This window comes from Macrotis lagotis, chromosome X (genome assembly GCF_037893015.1).
Source record: "Macrotis lagotis isolate mMagLag1 chromosome X, bilby.v1.9.chrom.fasta, whole genome shotgun sequence".
In the NCBI taxonomy this organism is placed as follows: domain Eukaryota; kingdom Metazoa; phylum Chordata; class Mammalia; order Peramelemorphia; family Peramelidae; genus Macrotis; species Macrotis lagotis.
Genome location: NC_133666.1, coordinates 497,237,441 through 497,257,533, shown reverse-complemented (window position 1 = coordinate 497,257,533; position 20,093 = coordinate 497,237,441). Strand labels below are relative to the sequence as shown.

Sequence of the window (20,093 nt, the reverse complement as noted above, 5' to 3'; positions counted from 1 at the left end):
ATAAGAGGGCTGAGTTGACTGATTTCTAAATTTCTTAGTCTGAACAGTTCATGAATCTTCTTGATGCTGAAAACTGCTCAGATAAAAACTAAAAATTATTTATACTGTCTCCTAATAACAAGTAGAATATATCATTCACTTGAGTAAATTAACATAAAATGAAATAAGTCACAAAAGAGAAAAAAAACCTGAAAAATTACCTTAGAATCAGCATAAGAATTAAACAACAGCCTAATATAATTAATTCCTTGATCAGATACAAGATGTCTAATTATATAGTAGGTGTAAGATAAATTACAAATCTAATGGGCATATGAAAGGATCCATTAATATTCAAAGGACCATAATTATAAAATATTTTATTAATTACTTTTCTAATTTTATTTTCCTTTTTCATTTTTACATCAATATTTTAACTTCATTAAAGGAATAAGGAAGATCCTTAAGTTCTAACTGGAGATAATTTCATTACAATCAACTAAGGCAACATTCATTCTTCAAATACATATATAGCAGAGCAGAATTAAAATATCGAAATATTTATTCCATATAGCCAATTAAATCAATCTTTCCAAATGAAGTGAAAAATAAAAGCAGTAATTCCAAGTATAAAATTTAAAGACTATTCCAATTATTAACTCTGAATCTACATTTTTTTAAGAAAGGTGAGCATATAAAGAAGATTCCATTCATGATAATGCATCACTAACTAGCAAACTTACCTCTGAATGAACTCGCTGGATATGTGACTGAAGATTTCCTTTCTGAGAAAAGGCTGCAGGACAAAAGGCACAGGCATGGGGTTTTTCACCAGTATGTTTAATCATATGGGTCTGCAATGCCCCCTTCTGGTTAAAAGCTTTTCCACATTCACTACATTTAAATGGTCTTTCACCTAAAATGAAAGGATTATAAAAAACAAAATCCCATCACTGTAGAAGCACAAGTTACCATAATTTGCCTTAAAGAGAAAAAAAAATCCAAGTTGAAAAAATTTTCTACAGTTTCACTCAATAAAGAATAAATGACATTCAATAACAGATAATTATTAATAGCTTTACTGCCTAAGAGTTGGGATTATTTCATTTTCTATGCTTGTATGCTAAAGGACTAGCAAAATGCCTAATACATATTCGGATCTTAATAAAAACTAGTTATTTAAGAAACTTAAGGACATAAAGTTTTTTTCCTTCTGTGAATTTTTAAACTCTAACCTCTTGAACAAATTTTTAAAAACATGCATGACAACCATTCAACTATGAGTTGAACAACTCAGAGAAATTTCATAAAAGCAACAGAATAAAGTCAAAGTGGCTGACTGGATATTCAAGGCTCTCCACCCTCTGACCTCAACTTAAGCTTTCTAACTGTTTCTTTACTCCAGGAACTTGCAACTACTCTTTGCTACAATGATACTTACATGTTGACAGAAACCTTGTTACTATTTTTACTTCATCTAGATAGTCAAGTTCCACCATCTTCTCAGCTCTGCGGGGGCATGGGGTCGACCAGAGTAGGCTGATCTGAGAACTTCACTAAATTGTCCTATTAGTAGTAGCAATGGGTAGTTGTACAAAGGGCAATAGTACTTATGACTTGCACTTACTGGGAATTCCAGCATCAAGTCCATACAAGTTGAGCCAGTCAGTATATGAATCTATGAATCTAAGTGCATCACAGGACTAGGTGCTGGTGGACAGAGCAGCAGCCATGCAGTCAAGGAGGACCTGAGCATAAAGGTGGCCTCAAACACTTGATATTTACTAGCTGTGTGACTTTGGGCATCTTAGGGTCATCTCTAATAGTCCTGATTCATATCTGACCAGATGGCTCTGGAGGAGAAAGTGGGACCTAACGCCCAAATTCAATTTACTTGCTTATCACAGCATCACCTCCCTGATGTGACAGTCTTCGAGAAATTAACAGTTATAGAAAAATTATAGTGTCTTGAAATGTCTCTAGATTTTTCAACTATATCACTTTGCTAATTAATGCCATTCCATATGCCTCAAATGTTTTTCAAGCCCCATCTCCAAACCCTTTCCTCTGATAAAATTCTACCTCATTCTTCAAAACCCAGTTGAAGCGCTCCCCCACCACTAGAGGTCACCTCACCATGCTTGCAAGTCTAACATTTTGTACTTTTAAGTTTTTTACTGTTCCATAAAAACAGTAACTTGTCTATGCAAATTCCCCTACTAGAAGTTTTTAAGGATAAGGACTATCTTTCTTTTGCATATCACTCAACATTTGGCATATATAATATTAACTTATATGTTATGTTATAAATATATAAATATATAAAAATATAAACTTATTTGAGAAATATCATTTGAACATCAATTATCTGTCAAGAACCTAAACAATTTTCAAAAATATTGCAATTTTCTCTATGAATGCCTTCATGTCTCAAATGCTTCATTTTATGATATACAAAGTTACTAAAACACCCATAAGTATAATGTCCATGTTTTAAATTTCATTTTAAAATTATTCAATATTTTTTAAAAATCATGCAAAAGATAAGACCCACTGAAGAACATTCAAGAAACGTTTATTGAAGACCATCCCTCAGGGAGGTAATGCTGTGACTAGCCAAATATTTCTTTCACAACTGATTAACTTCTTAGCGCATGCATGACAGGTTTAAACAAGATCTTCTTTAAGGTCTCTCAGAGTTTTAAAATGTATTATAGGATTCTCAAAGGCTTCAAAGGTTAGAAAAATGTTTGTTAGGGTAATAAAAGGTTTTTCCTTACAGGCAAAAATGAGGAAAGAATAATGTTGTCTAAAGTCTCCAAGAGGTTTCTTTATTTTTAAATTAAGACTCAAAGAGATATGGATTGAGGAAATTCTCTCTAGTAATCAGACAAACTTTTTTTTAAAGTGTGTAGTAACAACATTGGGCCAGATATTGTGCAAAGCACAGGAAATACAAAGAAATGCAAAGGTCAATCCCTATTCTCAAGAAATTCAGTCAAATGGTGGAGATAACATGCAAGCCACTATGTAAAAATAAGTAATATACAGTATAAATTAGATATAATCAACAGAAGGAACCCAAATTAAGAAAGGTTGGCGAAGGTTTCTTACAGAAGAAATTTTAAGTTGGCAATTTAAAAAGCAAGAAAACAGAATGCTAAGATAAGGAAATAAAAGATTTTCAGGCATGTAAAACAGTCAGTAGAAATGCCTGGTTTGGGGGTAGCTGGTGGCACAGTGGATAGAGTAACCAGCCCTGGAGTCAGGAGTACCTGAGTTCAAATCCAGCCTCAGAAACTTTATAATTACCTAGCTGAGTGGCCTTGGGCAAGCCACTTAACCCCATCTGCCATGCAAAAATCTAAAAAAAAAAAAACGCCTGGTTTAGATATAGTGTCTTGCTTGAGGAATAGCAAAGTCAGTGAGACTAGGCCACAAACTATGTGGGAAGATTTTAAGGTATAAGAATACTGGAAACATGGTGGAGGTAGAGGTACTGAGGTGTGGGGTATAAAGCAGGGGTTAAATTATGAAGGCCTTTAAAAGTCAAACAAGGAGCAGATCAATGAACTGGACATACAGCTAAAAGTTAAACTAGAAAAAAAAATTAAAATGCCCAATTAACCTCCAAATAGAAACCCTAAAAATCAAAGGAGGGATTGATAAAAAAAAAGCATAAAAGAAACAAGTGAACAAAATATACCAAAATCTATTCAATAAAACTAGGACATAGCTTTATTTTTTAAAAAAAGGAATAAAATAGAAAAATAACTAATTTGATTAAAAATAGAAAGAAAATATCAAAAATTAAAAGGATAAATGCACCACAAATTAAAGTAATTATTAGAAACTATGTTGCTCAATTATAAAATAAAAATTACAATCTAAATGAAGCAGATGAATATTTATAAAAATGTAAAGAAATTAACAGAAGAGAAAATAGAATACTCTAATAACCTAATCTAAGAAAAAGAAATTAAACAAGCAATAAACAACAGTTTTATTTCAGTTTAAAAATTAATGGAGTTACATTATAAAAATGAGTAGCCTTTTAAAAACATTTAGAGCATTAGATACATTTAGCACTAAAAGTATAGTGAATTTAAACCTTTCCTGATCATAAATAGAAATGAACTAAAACTGAATGCTTTAGTTTCAAACATGAAAACCTTTCCATAAAACTTTTTTTAAATATCTATTGAGAATAAGCAGCAAATCATGATCTCAACAAATATCTTAAGTTAAACCACCTCACATTTGTCTAGATCAACATTTCAAAATACCATCCAATGTTCAATGAAAACAAAGAATTAAATATGATATATAACCAAAAGTTAAAGGACAGTTTAATTTTTCTTTCTATTAAGAAAACCAGATAGTAGAGGGATAAAAATCTTAGAGGAGTCAGAACCAATGGTAATCTAAAGTATTTTAAAACTTCAAAACAAAATGTCAAAAGTTTATGGTTATAACTTTCCTCCTAGACTTTTCCCAAGTGGCACTTTTACTGTCTGAGTCTGCAGTGATTACTCCCAATGCCTAGAAATGTATTCTCTTCTCAACTCTGCTTTGCAGAATCCCACTCTTTCTTTCAAGTCACAACTCAAGTACCACTTTCTATGGGAAGCATTTCAACCGCTAATGTCTTCTCTCAAAACTATTTTGTATTTAACTATTTCAGATTTATTTGTATTTATTCTGAATGTATTTCTGTCTCTTCAATTACAACATAAGCTGCATGTGAGTAGGATCATCCCATTTATTGCATATGCATCCCCAGTATTAACATAAGATCTTGAACATAGTAGGGACTTAATAAATTCCTGATTATTTCTGTTTATGAGTCTTTAATTTTTTTAAAGCTATTTTTTTCATACCTGTGTGTATCCTAATATGTCGAGTTAATTGACTTGGTTTTTGGAAGGTCTTTCCACAATGTGGACAAGAATATGTGAATCCACTTCTGTCAATGTTCCGATTATATGACCTTGTACTTGATACCCTGATGACAAAGAAAGTTCATTTTTTAAATTTTATTCATTTACATGCATTCAAAATTTAATCTTATCAGAAAGTTCATCAGACTTTTCATATAAATCTTATATAAATTAATCAGAAAGCAAAAACCAATGTGCAGGTACTATTACTATGCAGAAAGTTAATTCCAAAAATATTTGGCAAGCTTCTAACACACACACACACACACACACACACACACACAAAGTGTTACTAGATAGAAACAGCCAATAAGCATTTATTAAACTGCTTTTATGTACCAGACACTGTACTAAGCAGTGAGTGCATGATGAGTTCCTGCATTAGACTGAGTTCTTTGAGCATAAGCACAGTCTTTATTTAGCCTTTCTTTGTATCCCTGCACTTGGTACATAATAGACTCTTAATAAATGCAAACTACTTGTGAACTAGATACAGTACGAGTAAATTAAGAACTAGGAAGATAAACACAGACAATATAAATTAGAGAAGTCAAGCCTTAGGGAACCTAAGAAGGTTTCTTGAAGGTAGGATTACAGATGAGACATGTATTATAGGAAGGCAGGGAAACCAGGAGGCAAAAGATCAGAAAGGACAGCATTCCAGACAGTCAGGATGCAATGAAAAGGCACAGAGTACCTTGTTTGAGGAACAGTAAGGAGGTCTGTACCACTTTACTGAAAAGTGAAGGGGACTAAAATATAAGAACAGTGGAAAAGGAAGCAGGGAAGGGAGGGCCAAAACTGACAAATACGTTGAATAAGTCTGAAAATACATGATTTGTACCACAACTATAGACCTTTTCTACTTATAAATCACCTTATTTGCAAGATTCCCAATTGTTTACCAAAGCTGATTCACATCTCCATAAACACACACACGCACACGCGCGCACACACACACACACAAACAAAATCAACTATGAATGATTTACACTCTACTCAGCAATATAAAAATCCAAGACAATTTCAAAGGACTTCTGATGGAAAAATGCTATCCACATTGAGAGAAAGGATTAGTGATGTTTGAATGCAGATCAAAACATACTTTTGACTAATACAGAAATATGTTTGATATGATTGCACATATTAAAAAATCTCATCCCTAAATTACATAAGAAAGTGAATCAGAACAAAAGTTAGTTGCCAACTGACAAATGGTAAGGAAGAAATACAAGTTATCAGAGGATATATGGAGGGAGTGGGGGGATGTCCCAAATCACTAATAATTAGAGAAATACAAATTAAAACAATTCTAAGGAATACCTCACACCCATTAGACGGGCAAAAGCTGTCACCTCCCCTTGCCAAAAAAAAAAATTTACAAAAAATGACAAATTTACAAAAACAAAAACTGACAAATGTTTGAAGGGCTATAGGAAAGCAGTAATACTAATGCATTTTTGAAAGGTATTTGCAAATAGGTCTACAAGTTAAATTCTGACTATCAATTGATCCATTGTTACCACCATTAAGCCTATACCTCAAAGTGACCATAGAAAGAGGGAAAAGTCTTATATATAACAAAAATATTTGTGGATGTTTTTCTGTAGTGGTAAGAAACTGGAATCTAAGGGAATTTCCATCAACTGGGGGGGGGGTGATTGAGCAAATTATGATATGTAAATTTAATGTAATACTATTATAAGAAAGATACAGTTTTCAGAGAAACCTGGAATGACTGATGAAAAAAGAAGTTAGTAGAACCAGAAGAACAATTAGCGGTATAACATAACAAAGTAAAAATGATCAAAGATTTAAGAACTTTGATCAAGGCAATGATTGACCAAAGAGGAATTTTTCACCTACCAGAAAGATAACTAATAAGTAGAATGATACACAAATTTCAACATTGCCAACATGGGAATTTGTTTTGCCAGTCAATTTGTCTTTTTAACCAGGGTTTGATTTTTTTTTCTCATCTCCTCCTACTCTTGGGGGGGGGGGGATGGTAGTGAAAAAGGATAGGGTAGTAAGGGAGGAAAAGTACTTTATAATAGAAAAGATAAAATTTAACTAGAAAAAAGATCAACATTGCATAGATATTGTTCTAAATGTTTTCCCCATTAAGCTTTGATTTCAAGGTGTCAGTTTCACAAACCTCAGCTTTCTCCTTGACTGTCCTTCTATTTTCAATATTCTGGTTATAAAAAAGCAAAGTATTTTAAAGTAGTGGTACAATTCCACCTCCCTACTCAAACTCAAAGTCTTAAATTTTATTCTTCCTTTAAGACATTAAAATTTGACACATTTAAGACATTAAAAATGCTGCAAAGTTATTTAATTCGATGAAGTTTTGACATTATTGAAAAAAGTATTAAGGAGATGAATTAGCATTTGATATGCTTTTCAACAGAGCCATGAAACTTAAAGTCATCCATTTATACCAAGAGATTTATAGAATATTATATTTTGACTAAAAGTCATATTTGGTTCTATTAAGGACTAATAACAGATGTAGGACTAAGCATGAACACTATCCAAAAATTGTCTCCCTGGAAGACAGTACATTTTAAAGCAAGTGATCATGCCAATATATACAGTTTCCAGTACATCAAGTTACTCTAGCATTCTTACTATAATTGGATTGAGTTCATATACTAGCATATTGTTTATTGCTGAAACTGAGAAAAAGGTTTTACAGTAATCAATAAAGGTGGTAAAAAAAAAGGTTATAGTACCTTTGGGAATAATCACCAAATAAACAATGAGTTGTTCTGTTTGCCATCAGGGGACATTCTGTCACATGTTTTTGGCTCCTCAGACAATATCTTACTTTCTTGAAAATTATTGATGATGGTTGAGTATAGAGTGAGTTTGTTTTTTAGATTAACATCTTTACCAGATACTGGTGCTTGGTTAATTCAAATTAATACAGAAAGTTTATGATAGATGCTTTGGGAAATTAGACTTCTTGAAAACTTAGCTCAACTTTAACTAGCCTGATCAACAAAAACCAGGATAAACATCATTATTAAAAGTGCAGTCCTGATCTCGGATCACTTAATCACATTGCCTTGCAAAAAACCCAAAAAGTTAGTGAAGTCTTCCAGTGCCAAGGTGGCAGATTAAAACAGGAAAACTCCTCAGTCTTTCCAAATTCCCCTCCTGCCTCAGAACTAATTTTGGAGCAGTAAAGCAGCTTCCCAGTTCAGTATAGCTTAGAAAATCAGCAGTAAAAGTATGTCTCATGGGGGTGGAAGAGAGCCACAGCAACCCCAAATCACACCATAGGGGAACCTGCAATGAGGCCCTGGGTCTAAGGGTAAGTTACCACTGAGACCCTACCTCTAGTACAGACCAGAAGTACAGACCAAGTCCCAAGTTAAGGTACCAGCCAGGACCATAGTTAAGTTCCTTTTTCCAGGGCAAGCCAGCAATGAGGCACCATACCTGGGGCAAGCCACTAGGGATCTCAACCCCCACCCTCCATGCAAGCCAGCAGCTAGAACTGCAGGTGCAATGCAAACCAACAGTCAAGGCCCCAAGCCCCAGCATAAGAAAAGCTTGGGACAATGCCCTCTCCACTTCAAGAGGAAAACCCAACTTTCACCAAAAAATTACATAAAAGTACCCAAAATCACAAAATGGAGAGACGGTGGTGAACAAAAATAAACCAAAAGAATTTGACCATAGAACAATTACTATGGTGACATGGAGGATCAAGGTACAAACTTAGAAGAGAAAAACGAAGTCAAAACTGCTACATGCAAAGCCACAAAGAAAAATGTGAATTGAATTCAGGCCCTTAAAGTAATGGAAGAAAGGATTTTAAAAAACAAAAAAAGATAAGTAGAAAAAAATGGGAAAAGAAATTGGAGTAATGTAATAGAATCATCAACTTGGGAAAAGAAGCACAAAAACAATGGAAAAAGGTACAAAAATTTCACTGAAAAGTAGAACTGCGGGTGGCTAGGTGGCGCAGTAGATAGAGCACAGGTCCTAGAGTCAAGAGTACCTGAGCTCAAATCTGACCTCAGACATTTAATAATTACCTAGCTGTGTGGCCTTGGGCAAGCCACTTAACCCCATTTGGCTTGCAAAAACCAAAAAAACAAAAAAAAGAAGAAGAAGAAGAAGAAAAAAAGAACTGGCCAAATGGAAAAGGAGACACAAAAGCTCACTGAGGAAATTAGAAGTGGGAAAATGAAAGCTAATGACTATGAGACATCAAAATCAATAAGACAAAATCAAAAGAATGAAAAAAATGGAAATAAGTTTCTTATTGGGGAAAAAAGTGAAATGGAAAATAGATCCAAGAGAAATAATTTAAAAATTACTAACTACCTAAAAGCTATGAGAAAAATAAATTCTAATTTATAATACAATACAGTGTATATATTATATAATTATATCATATACTATATAATAAGTTAAAATTAATAAATTTAAAAGAGTCTGGGCATTAATTTCCAAGAAATTATCAAGAAAGTCTAGAACCAGAGGACAAAAGAGAACACAGTATATAATTATCATATAATATATAATAAATTATAATTAAATAAATTTAAAAGAGTATGGCATTAATTTTCAAGAAATTATCAAGGAAGTCTAAAACCAGAGGACAAAATAGAAATTGAAAGAATCAACCAATAATCTCAAGAAAGACATTCCAAAATGAAAACTTTTAGGAATATCAGATTCAAATTCCAAAGGTCCCATGCCAAGGGAAAAAATATTACAAGCAGTCAGAAGGAAATAATTCAAATATCATGGAGCTCCACAGTCAGCATTGCACAGAATTTAACAACTTCTACATTAAATAAACAGAGGCCATAAAATATGATATTCTGTAAGACAAAGGACCTAGGGATTATAATCAAGAATTACCAGTAAAACTGAGTATTCTTTGGGGGGAGGGGGGGGGTGTTGACCATTTAGTGAAATAGCAAACTTTCAAGCACTCCTAATTAGAAGACCAGAGTTGAATTAAAAAATATGATTTTTCTAGTATAAGATTCAAGAGAAGCATGAAAATGTAAACAGGAAAGAAAACATAAGAGATTCAGTGATACTTATAATTCTTAATAACTTTCTCAGTATTTGGGTAATTGAAATATATATAGATAAAATGTGAGAAAGTTGACTATGATGGATGATATACAAAAAAAATGAAAGGGTGGGAGAAGTTTACACTGAGAAAAAAGGAAAGGGAAAGAGAATGAGGGTAAATTATCTTACATAAAAAAAGGCATAAAAGCTATTGCAGTAGAGGTAAAGATAGGGGCATGGGTGCAATACTTGAAACTTACTCTCAGTTGGATATAGAAATCTAATATACCCCAAAAAGAAGTAAAAAAGATAAGGATAAAGATGGAGAGGGGGGATACTATCAGATAGTATCAGATACTAACAGATAAAGAGGAAAAAGACTTCAATCCTAATTAAATAATGGTTTATTAATATAATAGAAAAATAGAGGGGAGGGTAGGCTTGGGGAGGTGGTAGCCAGAAGTAAATAACAAGAGAGAAAAGAATAAACAATGAAAACTAGAATGGAAGGAAATAATTATCGTAAGAGTAAATGCAAATGAGATAAACTTACCCATAAAACAGAAACAGATAGCAAAATAGATTAAAAATGAGAATTCTAGATATGTTGGTTATAAGAAAGACATTTGGAATACAGAGAAACACAGAGAAAAGGTGAGAAGCAGAATCAATTTCAGTTGAAGTAAAGAAAAAAAGGTAACAATCATGATCTCACAAAACAAAAGCAAAAATACACCTAATTAAAAGAGATAAGGAAGGAAAATCAAATCTTGCTAAACAGAATTATGAACAATGAAGTAACTAACATCAAGACTAACCATATATGCACCAAATGATACAGTATCTAAATTTCTGAAGACATTACATGAGTCACAAGAGGAAACAGACAGCAAAACTAGTGGGGGGCCCTCAACTTCCCCCCCCCTCAGAATTAGGTAAATCTACAAAAAATAAAAATAAAAAAAAAAAAACAAGAATGAAGTTAAGGAGGTAAACAGAATTTTAGAGAAGTTAGAGATGATATGCCCCTGGAGAAAACTGAATAGGAATTGAAAGGAACACACACACACACACACACACACACACACACACACACACACACAAACTCTCTCTGTCTCTCACTCACTCACTCAACACAACCCCATTTTCTTGGCAGTACATGGCACCTATGCAAAAACTGACAATGTGAGGGAAATAAAAAACCTCACAACCAATCAAGAAAAGCAGAAATATAAGATGTATCCTTTTCACGTCATAAAGCACTAAAAATTCTATTTCATAAAGGGCAGTGGAAAAAAGATTAAAGTTTGTTGGAAACTAAATAATCCAATCCTAAAGAATAAGAGGGATCAAGGAACAAATCATAGAAGCAATATTTCATTAAAGAAAATGAAAGCTATGAGACAACATATTAATATTTATGAGATATGGCTAAATAAGTACTTAGGGGAATATTTATATCTTTAAATGCTTACATCAACAAAGAGCAGATCAATGCACTCACTGAGCATACAACTAAGAAATAATTTTTAAAACTAGAAAAAAAGAGAAATTAAAAATTATCAATTAAACACCAAATTTGAAAACCTGAAAATCATAGGGGAGATTAATAAAATTGAAAGGAAGAAAACTGAACTAATAAATAAAACTAGGAACTTTCATGTATTTATGAAAACATATACACACACACACACACACACACACACACACACACATATATATATATATGAAATAAAACCACCTGTTGTGAGATGAGGTGGTTAAAAAGATTTGACAGTCATACATTCTGAGTAATTAATCACTTTCCTAATGGAGGTGGGTTCACAGTTTATATGCCCTTAAAAGAGTAGGCATTCCAGAGGGGTAACAATCAACTCTGACCAGTTAACATAATGGGAGGTAGTCCCTATTAAAATCAAGGTTTTGGGTGACTTGGTTCACCCAAATCTTGGTTAAAGAAATATCAATTTCCCTTTATTTCTATTCTGACAAAAGGGAAAATCAATACTTTCCCAGATCTGTCCAAAAAACACAACAGAAACATACCCATCAGTCCAAACCTAGAATTTTTTTTTTCTGTCTGATTAAATCTTGACCTGGATAAAATTTTTTGCTTTGTTTGTTGGGGGGGGGGCACGGGTTGGCAAAGCAATGGGGTTAAGTGACTTGCCCAAGGTCACAAAGTTAAGTAACTATTAAATTCTGGATTTGAACTCATATCCTCCAGACTCCAGTCAGTGCTCTGTTTGCTGGGCCACCTAGCTGTCCCTCTGGGTAACACTGGTTGGATTCTGGATGAGAATGAAAATCCTTGGTTCTAATATTATAATTAGTTATTAAATACAATCAAGAAATTAATTTTTCAAAGAGAAGTAATTATTTTTCTATTATATTAATAAACCATTATTTAATTAGGATTGAAGTCTTTTCCCTCTTTATTTTACAATTCAAGGACTAGTCTGTAGGCCAGCCAGTCTCTGAAGGACACTGTTAATGAGACTGGCCAAATCCTTCTAGTACAAGCTCTTGACCAGGACCCCACCCAACCAGAAGACCTGACAAACAGCATCTAATCTGAATGAATTCTTGACCATAAGAATTAAGTCTATGTCCCTGCAATTTGTCTATTAGAATCTAGCTTAAAAAGGAGAAAGCCAAGCAGAATAGTTTGGATAAAGATGGATTTCTTTGTCCAGATTGCTGGTGGTGGCTAATTCTCATGATCAAAACCATTCTCAAGAGGAGGAAATGAAGATTTTAAGCCCATTTCCTCATCCAAAAGTCCATCCTTTTATTAACTGTTCACCAATCAGGGTTGATTTTTAGATGTTAGGGGTACCTTCCTTTTCCAAAGGCATTCAGTGATCTCCATGATTTTGTCTTTAGTTACCAAAAGAAATCACTAATCATCAACTTATTAACTAGTCTAATATACTGATTCTTAATTACCCAGATACACTGTCTCTCTTGAGCTTTTCATTTGTCTCAGGTAATATGATTAGAAAAGGAAAGAAAATCAAAAACTGAAAGGAGTGAATTCATTTTTTATTTAACTTTTCTTCCACAAAATGAATAATGAGGAAACTTTACAAGACTGCATAACCTATTATCAGATTGCTAAACATCTCAGAGAGGATGATGAAGGGAAGGGTAAAAGGTGTAAAATTTAGTGCTCAAAATTTAAAAAACCCAACAAATGTTTCAAATCATTTAATTGAGGGAAAAATAAAAAAAATTTAAACTGTAGTGAAAAGAAATTTAGGTACCTACAAAACATAACAAGCAAATTTTTTTTGAACTATCAAATTTCACCAAGAATATATGATTATATAATGTATACAAATGCAGGTATGTACTTTACCAGAAGAATATCTTCATTAATTAAACAAATAATAGGCAAGCTGCCCTGACAAACTCATTTGTTTTAAAGCTTGTTGAAGTCATATTCCCCAGTTCATCTGACTTTCAGAACTTACATACCAGGTTGTCTGTTATAGTTTCACCCCAAAACCTCTCCCTAAGCATTTAGGACTTTCTCATTGAGAAACACCCATTCATCATGCCAACCCATTACCCCACTGGTAAAATTACTATTATTTTTATTAATAATAATTAAAATAGGGGGCAGCTAGGTGGCATAGTGGATAGAGCACTGGCCCTAGAGTCAGAAAGACCTGAGTTCAAATCCAGCCTCAGACACTTAATTATTGCTTGGCTGTCATTTATACCCATTGCCTTAAATAAGTAAAAAATGCAAATAATTAATAATAATAATAATAATAATAATAATAATAATAATAATGCTTCTGACTTTCAGTACTGCAGTATTATCCTACCTTCCTAACATTTTACCATATACCCCACCATTTTTCATTTCCCTTTAGTGTAGTGTCTTCCATCATTAAAATGTAAGCTCTACAAGGACAGAAATTGTTTTAACCCTATACCTAGAATACTGGTGATAAGAGAGGAGGAAACAAAAGCATTAAATGTCTACTGAGTTCAAGGACCTATGATTTCATGTATTATTTCAAGTTTATGAGCACAATAAAAGCTTATTACGCTCTAACCCATGTAAGAAAAAAGTCCCTAGAAAGGGACTAGAAATAAAACCAAACCTTATAATGATATTAAGATGGGATTCAACCTCATAAACCAAACTTTAAACAATGAATTTGCTGGCTCTCCTTCTCTATTGTAGACATTGTCTCCTTATAAATCATAAAAATATTTTAACCCAAATAAAAATCCTTTATCATTGTTAAGTCAGTTTAATTTTAATTTATTGCACAGCTTCACATAAACAGTAAACATAAAATTCCTACCTTATTTTATAATGAGTTTTCATGTGTTCCTTGAGTTGTGAAGAAGTTTCAAACTCTTTCTTGCAAGATTTGCAAGCATAAATTCGGTTCCCAACCAATTCCTGCCGGTGTTCTTCCATGTGTATGGATAATTGACTCTGAAGAGTAAATTCATCCCCACATTCAGAACAGATGAGATTCTATAAAATTGAAAATAAATATTTGTCAATAACCAATATATTAAAAATACTTTTTATTACTAAGGAAAATAGCTACTTGAAAATCATTACTTTTTAATGTTTTATTCCAATAGAATATATATATATATTTTAGGTCACTACCCAAAGCAATATTTTTATCAGAAATGACCTCTTTTCCTACTTTCAAAATATTCTCATTTCTAAAAGACAACTTATTTACATGAATAGAAATAAGTTGAACTATGATGAAAGACAAAAGATTAACTGAAAAACAAACTATACAAGAAATACAATTTTATCTTTATTAAAGACTATTTCAAGAATGATGAGTATTTCACATTTGCTTCTATATGCCAAAATAACTTTTAAAAAATTTGCACATAGAGGAAACCTAGGGTGATAACTAAGGTCCACATAATCAATCATTCTATCAGCAAGCATTTATTAAGTGCACTCTGGGTTAGGTACACATTAACCTTCCATCTCCAGTGCAGCCTATCTCCAAAGCCTAGAGATATGCCACCACCCTAAATTGACCTCTCCCCCTACATCCCCTACATTTCTGGCTAACCTTGGGTCAGAAGAGGAGCCACTTTCTTCAGACCATTCCCCTCCAACTTCTTCTGGGAATGTGCCCAGAGGGACAGTAGCAAAAGGAGCCAGGCTGAGCTCATTTGCATATGAAGCAGTTCAAGGCAACACCCCTCAGCAATCTCCCTTGAAGGCAAAACACCCTTCTGTAGGACTTGTCCCACTGCAGTTAAGAGTATTAGAAGGAGGACTTTCTTTTAAAAAAGGTGCCCCCTTCTATCTCCTAGCTTGCCACAGTGCCATTTACAGTCTAATCAACAATCTTCAAAGAAAAAGGAATAGTGAAATGGGGTCTTTCATCTGACTATATCCCATCTATCAGCTACTGCATCTATCTCCAGTCTGATCTACAGCTTCTCTTGGGAAAAGGAGTGAAGCTTTGTCTTCAATAATGAACCTTCCCAAACCCTGTCATTCCCCAAATAGCTCAGCAATTCTGAAGCCCTGCAGGTCATTCCCCATTCCCCACCCCCTGATTCCTTATTCCCATCCTGCTCTTTTTTTCTCTTTATACTACCTCACTTTGAGATCTCATAAACTTCAATGGATCTTCTCTCTTTGCTGATGATTTCCAAATCTACCTATCCAGCCCTATCTTCTCTGATTCCCAATCTGGCACTTCCAATTGCTTTTCAGATATCTGAAACTGGATATCCAGAAGACATCTTAAACTTATTATATCCAAAACAGAGCTCATCTTTCCCCTAAACACTCCCTGTCTACTATTTCCCTATGACGGTAAAGGGAAACACTATTCTCCTAGTCCCTCAGGTTCACAAATTAGGAATCATCCTGAATTCTGCATTATCTTTCACCCCATCTCACTCCCACCCCAATATCCAAACTCTTGTCAAGACCTATAATTTCAATTTTGGTATTATTTCTCCAAAAATGCTCTTTACTCTCCTTTGTCTCCAACTCTGGTACAGATTCTCATCTATCACCTCCCAAAAGGAGCATTTAAAAAGCTTGCTTCAGGGCTTTCACCACTATATCCTTCAATCAACTACCAAAATGTTTTTCCTAAAGTGCAAATCAACCACACCACCAGCTTATTCAATAGACTTCAATGGTTCCCTATAGGGACAGCTAGATGGTTTACTGGGTAGAGCACTGGCTCTTGTCAGGAGCACCTGAGTTCAAATATAATCTCAGACATTTATTGCTCAAGTGACCTTGAGCAAGTCACTCAATCCTCCTGACTGCCTCCCTTCCAGAGCCATCTCTAGTTATCCTGATTCATATCTGGTCACTGGTCACTCAGATGGCTCTGGAGGACAAAGTGAAGTGGCAGGGTACCTCTTCACTCAAATCTAATTCATATGCTTGTCATGGCATCACCTCCCTGATGTCATGGTGTTCTTCAAAAATCAAGGACAACATTATTTTGGTTCCTTATCGTTCCTCCCCCCAAACTCCTTTCCCCCTCCAGTCCCTTTAGCTTTCCAGCATTCTTACATGTTACTCCTCACCAGATACATATTCTTATTCGTTTGTTACTTCTCACCCAGTACTTACTCCTTAATCTACTAACACTGGCCTCCTTATTTTTCCAGGAAAAAAGATACTCCCTTTCTGGCTGTAGCATTTTCTCTGGCAGTCACCCACATCTCCTAATCCTCAGTCTACAGGATTCTCTGATATCCTTTTAATTCCCAACTAAAATGCCATAAAACATCATTTTCTTCAGGAATCCTATCTCAAATAATTTCAGTGCTTCCCCTCTGTTAATTATTTGCTATTCATTTTGTATAAAGCTTGTGTATACATATTTCCTTCCTTGTTATCTTCGCCATTAGATCCTTATATGCTTGAGAGCAGGAACTGTCTGTTACCTCTTTTGTATCTACAGATTTTAGCAGTGCCTGGCACTTAGGAAATATTTACTGACTGACAAGCACAAAGAATGAAATAAACCCTACTTGGAATTAGCTTATATTAAGTATTCATTCAATTGTCATAAAACAAAAGGACAAGTTTTTTCATTGAAATGATTTATCTTTAATACATTTCAGTGGAATGTGATATGTCAGAATATAGAAACTCAGTAATGGTACTCAGTGAGACCTTAAATTCTCCAGTTTTAAAATCTTATCCATATAAAACAATCAATGACTTTTTAAACTTTGAATTGGGGAACTGATTAAGCTTTCTTTAGTAAAATAATATTTGATTAAGCTATACTTGGAATGAACTTGTCAATCATTTCCATTAAATAAATACATCACCAGCTTTGCTACTTATTACTTGTTTGACCATATGCAAAAAACTCTCACACCTCCCTCACCACACTGAAATCAAAAGAGAAACTTCAACGGGTCAACTTTCTTCTTCCAATCTCTAATAAAAACTACAATCAAGCAATTAAAGCAATTAGAATGGTCAAGGAACAGGCTGGGATCAAGGACTCAAAGTCCAGAGCGCTGAGCTAAGTCAGCAAACCCGATCACTGACTCAATTCCAGATGCTCAAAAGCAAAAGAGGTCCTCCCCAACAGTGCAGGGTCTTCTAGGGGGCCCAGGATACAAACTCAATACTCAGGGTTCTGAACTAGGCCAAAAGCAATGCAGTGACTTAAAGATCCTGGACCAATCAATCTCTAGTCTATGCCAGAAGGGCCCAGAGTACATCAGATAGCAAAAGCATCAGGAGGTACAGAGGTTTTCTCAGATTCAGGTCCCAACCCAAGACAACAGCAGAGGGGACAGCCTAGCAACACAGGCACACACATGCACGCGTGCACACACACACACACACACACACACGCACACACAACACACACAACACACACGACTCCAGATCAAGGTCAGTATAAGCGTGAAGGAAGGAACATTTTCCCAAAGAAGCTAGGGATAACAGACTTAGCCCAAGACCCCTCTAGTCTAGAGCAGATCTTGAATTCGGCCCCTATTCAGAAGAGAAGAATAAGGAAAGGGGAAAGGAGAGGGAAAGAGAGAGCCTTAACACAGGATCAAAGATTATGCCCCCTTAACTTGCAGCTAGAATGAAACTCTTGAGTTGCCCAGAAGAAATTACCAAATGAATGAGTAAACAAACAACAAAAAAAAGGGAGGGGTATGGTGCCAAGGATGCCCAAGATACAAACTCAGAAGAGAATAATCAAAACACCTACACAGGCAAAGTTTCAAAAATAATACAGTTTGCACATATGATTATAATTACTAGAAAATATAATGAATTTGAAAAATATCACAAGGGAAATGAGAATAAGGGAAATAATTGGAAAAGAAATGACCTACAGAAAAGAGATTTCAAAAGAGAATAAACAGTTTAGCTCAAAAAGCATAAAATCTTACATACAAAAAATACCCTAAAAATTAGGATAGTCAAAACAAAAGATAAATTCATGACACAATAGTAAATTTTAAACAAAATCAAAAGACTACAAAAAAGAGAAAATAAAAGGTAGCTCATATTGAAACTGACTCACTTGGAAAACAGATCTAATTTGAGAATCACTGAACTAGAGGGGGCAGAGCAAAGATGGCATAGTAAAGGCAGGGACTCCTCAGGAGTTCTCCCTCCAAAAAACTCCAAATACCTTTATATAATGACTCTAAACAAATTCTAGAATGCCCAAGTCATCTTGGAAGATCTAGGGAATGGTCTGTTGCACCAGGTTCAAAGAGGAGGGCAGAGCAGCCCAGACCATGCTGAAGCAAACCAGGCCCCAGCAATCCAGAAGTAGGCAGCCAGGCGACTGGGTCAGAAGCAGCAGTGGAGGTTTCCAGATCTCTCAACCCAAAGATTGCTAAGGACAGTTGGAAGGTCAGCAGGAAAAGTCTGCTACATGGGGGTGACAGTGGAGCACAGTCCAGTGCAGGTCTCAGCAGCACAGAGCAGAACCAGCAGCCAGGAGAGGCCTTGGGAGCCACTGAATCAGCGTGGTAGATGCTTCTGGAACTCTGGGTCCAGGAATAGTAAAGGGATCAGAAGAAAATTACAGGGATCTCTCTGCTAGCACTTGAGGCAGGACTCTACTGCTTTACCCATACTCAGATCTGGGTCACAACTCTTGGGTCTGAGTCTCAGGAAAAAAAGTAGAAGCATAACAGAGCTTACTGGTGCAATAGAGCAGGGACCCTCCTCACAGTTCCAGGGGCAGAAAGCAAAGCTTGTGGCCACCTACAGAACACAGCACAAGTCAGGAGAGTGGCACAAACTTCTTCTTAGAATAAAAGACCTTTGAAGAATTGAAAACTTGTAGATCCCTAGAAATATCCCTGAAAACAGCTGCCAAAAAACCCCAAAGCTTGGGACAGTTTACCCTGCACCCTGAAAGCAGAGTCCCACCCTAACAAAGAGTTAAAATCAAGTCATAGTCTGGGGAAACAAGTAAACAGAAGGGGAAAAAAAACTGACCATAGACAATTTACTATGGTCACAAGGAAGAGTAAAATTCACACTCAAAAGATAACAAAAGTCAAAGGTTCTACACCAAAGCCTCCAAGAAAAATAAAAATTGAATCTCAGGCAGGGAAGAGTTAAAAGGGAATTTTGAAAATCAAGAAAGGAAGGCATAGGAAAAATTGGGAGGAGAAATGAGAGTGATGTGGAAAAATCATGAAAACCATGTCAACACATTAGTGAAGGAGACACACACAAAAAAAATGAAGAAAACAACATCTTGAAAACCGACAGTACCACATGGGAAAAGAGGCCCAAAAAAAGTCAATGTGAAGAAGAACAACATCTTAAAAAAGCAGAAATGGCCAAATGGAAAAGGAAATAAAAAACTCACTGAAGAAAATAATTCCTTAAAGTACAGATTGGAGGCAAAGGGAAACTGATGATGATGACTTTGTGAGAAATCAAGAAACAATAAAACAAACCAAAAAAAAGAAAAAAAAGAAAAACTAGAAAGAAATTGGGAAATATCTCACCAGGAAAACTGACCTGGAAAACAGATCCAGCAGAGATAATTTTAAAATTACTGGATTACCTGAAAGTTATGATTTTAAAAAAACAGCCTAGATATCATCTTTCAAGAAATTATCAAGGAAAACTGC

The 20,093-nt window shown here is 34.8% G+C and overlaps 1 protein-coding gene across 1 annotated transcript in view; it reads right to left on the bottom strand.

Annotated features, from left to right (window-relative positions):
* Positions 1-20,093, bottom strand: part of ZNF236 (zinc finger protein 236) — a 222,667-nt gene that overhangs the window by 132,009 nt on the left and 70,565 nt on the right. The window contains 3 exon segments of the mRNA XM_074202830.1: positions 723-895; positions 4,860-4,984; positions 14,294-14,472. Coding sequence (XP_074058931.1) covers positions 723-895; positions 4,860-4,984; positions 14,294-14,472 — 477 coding nt within the window.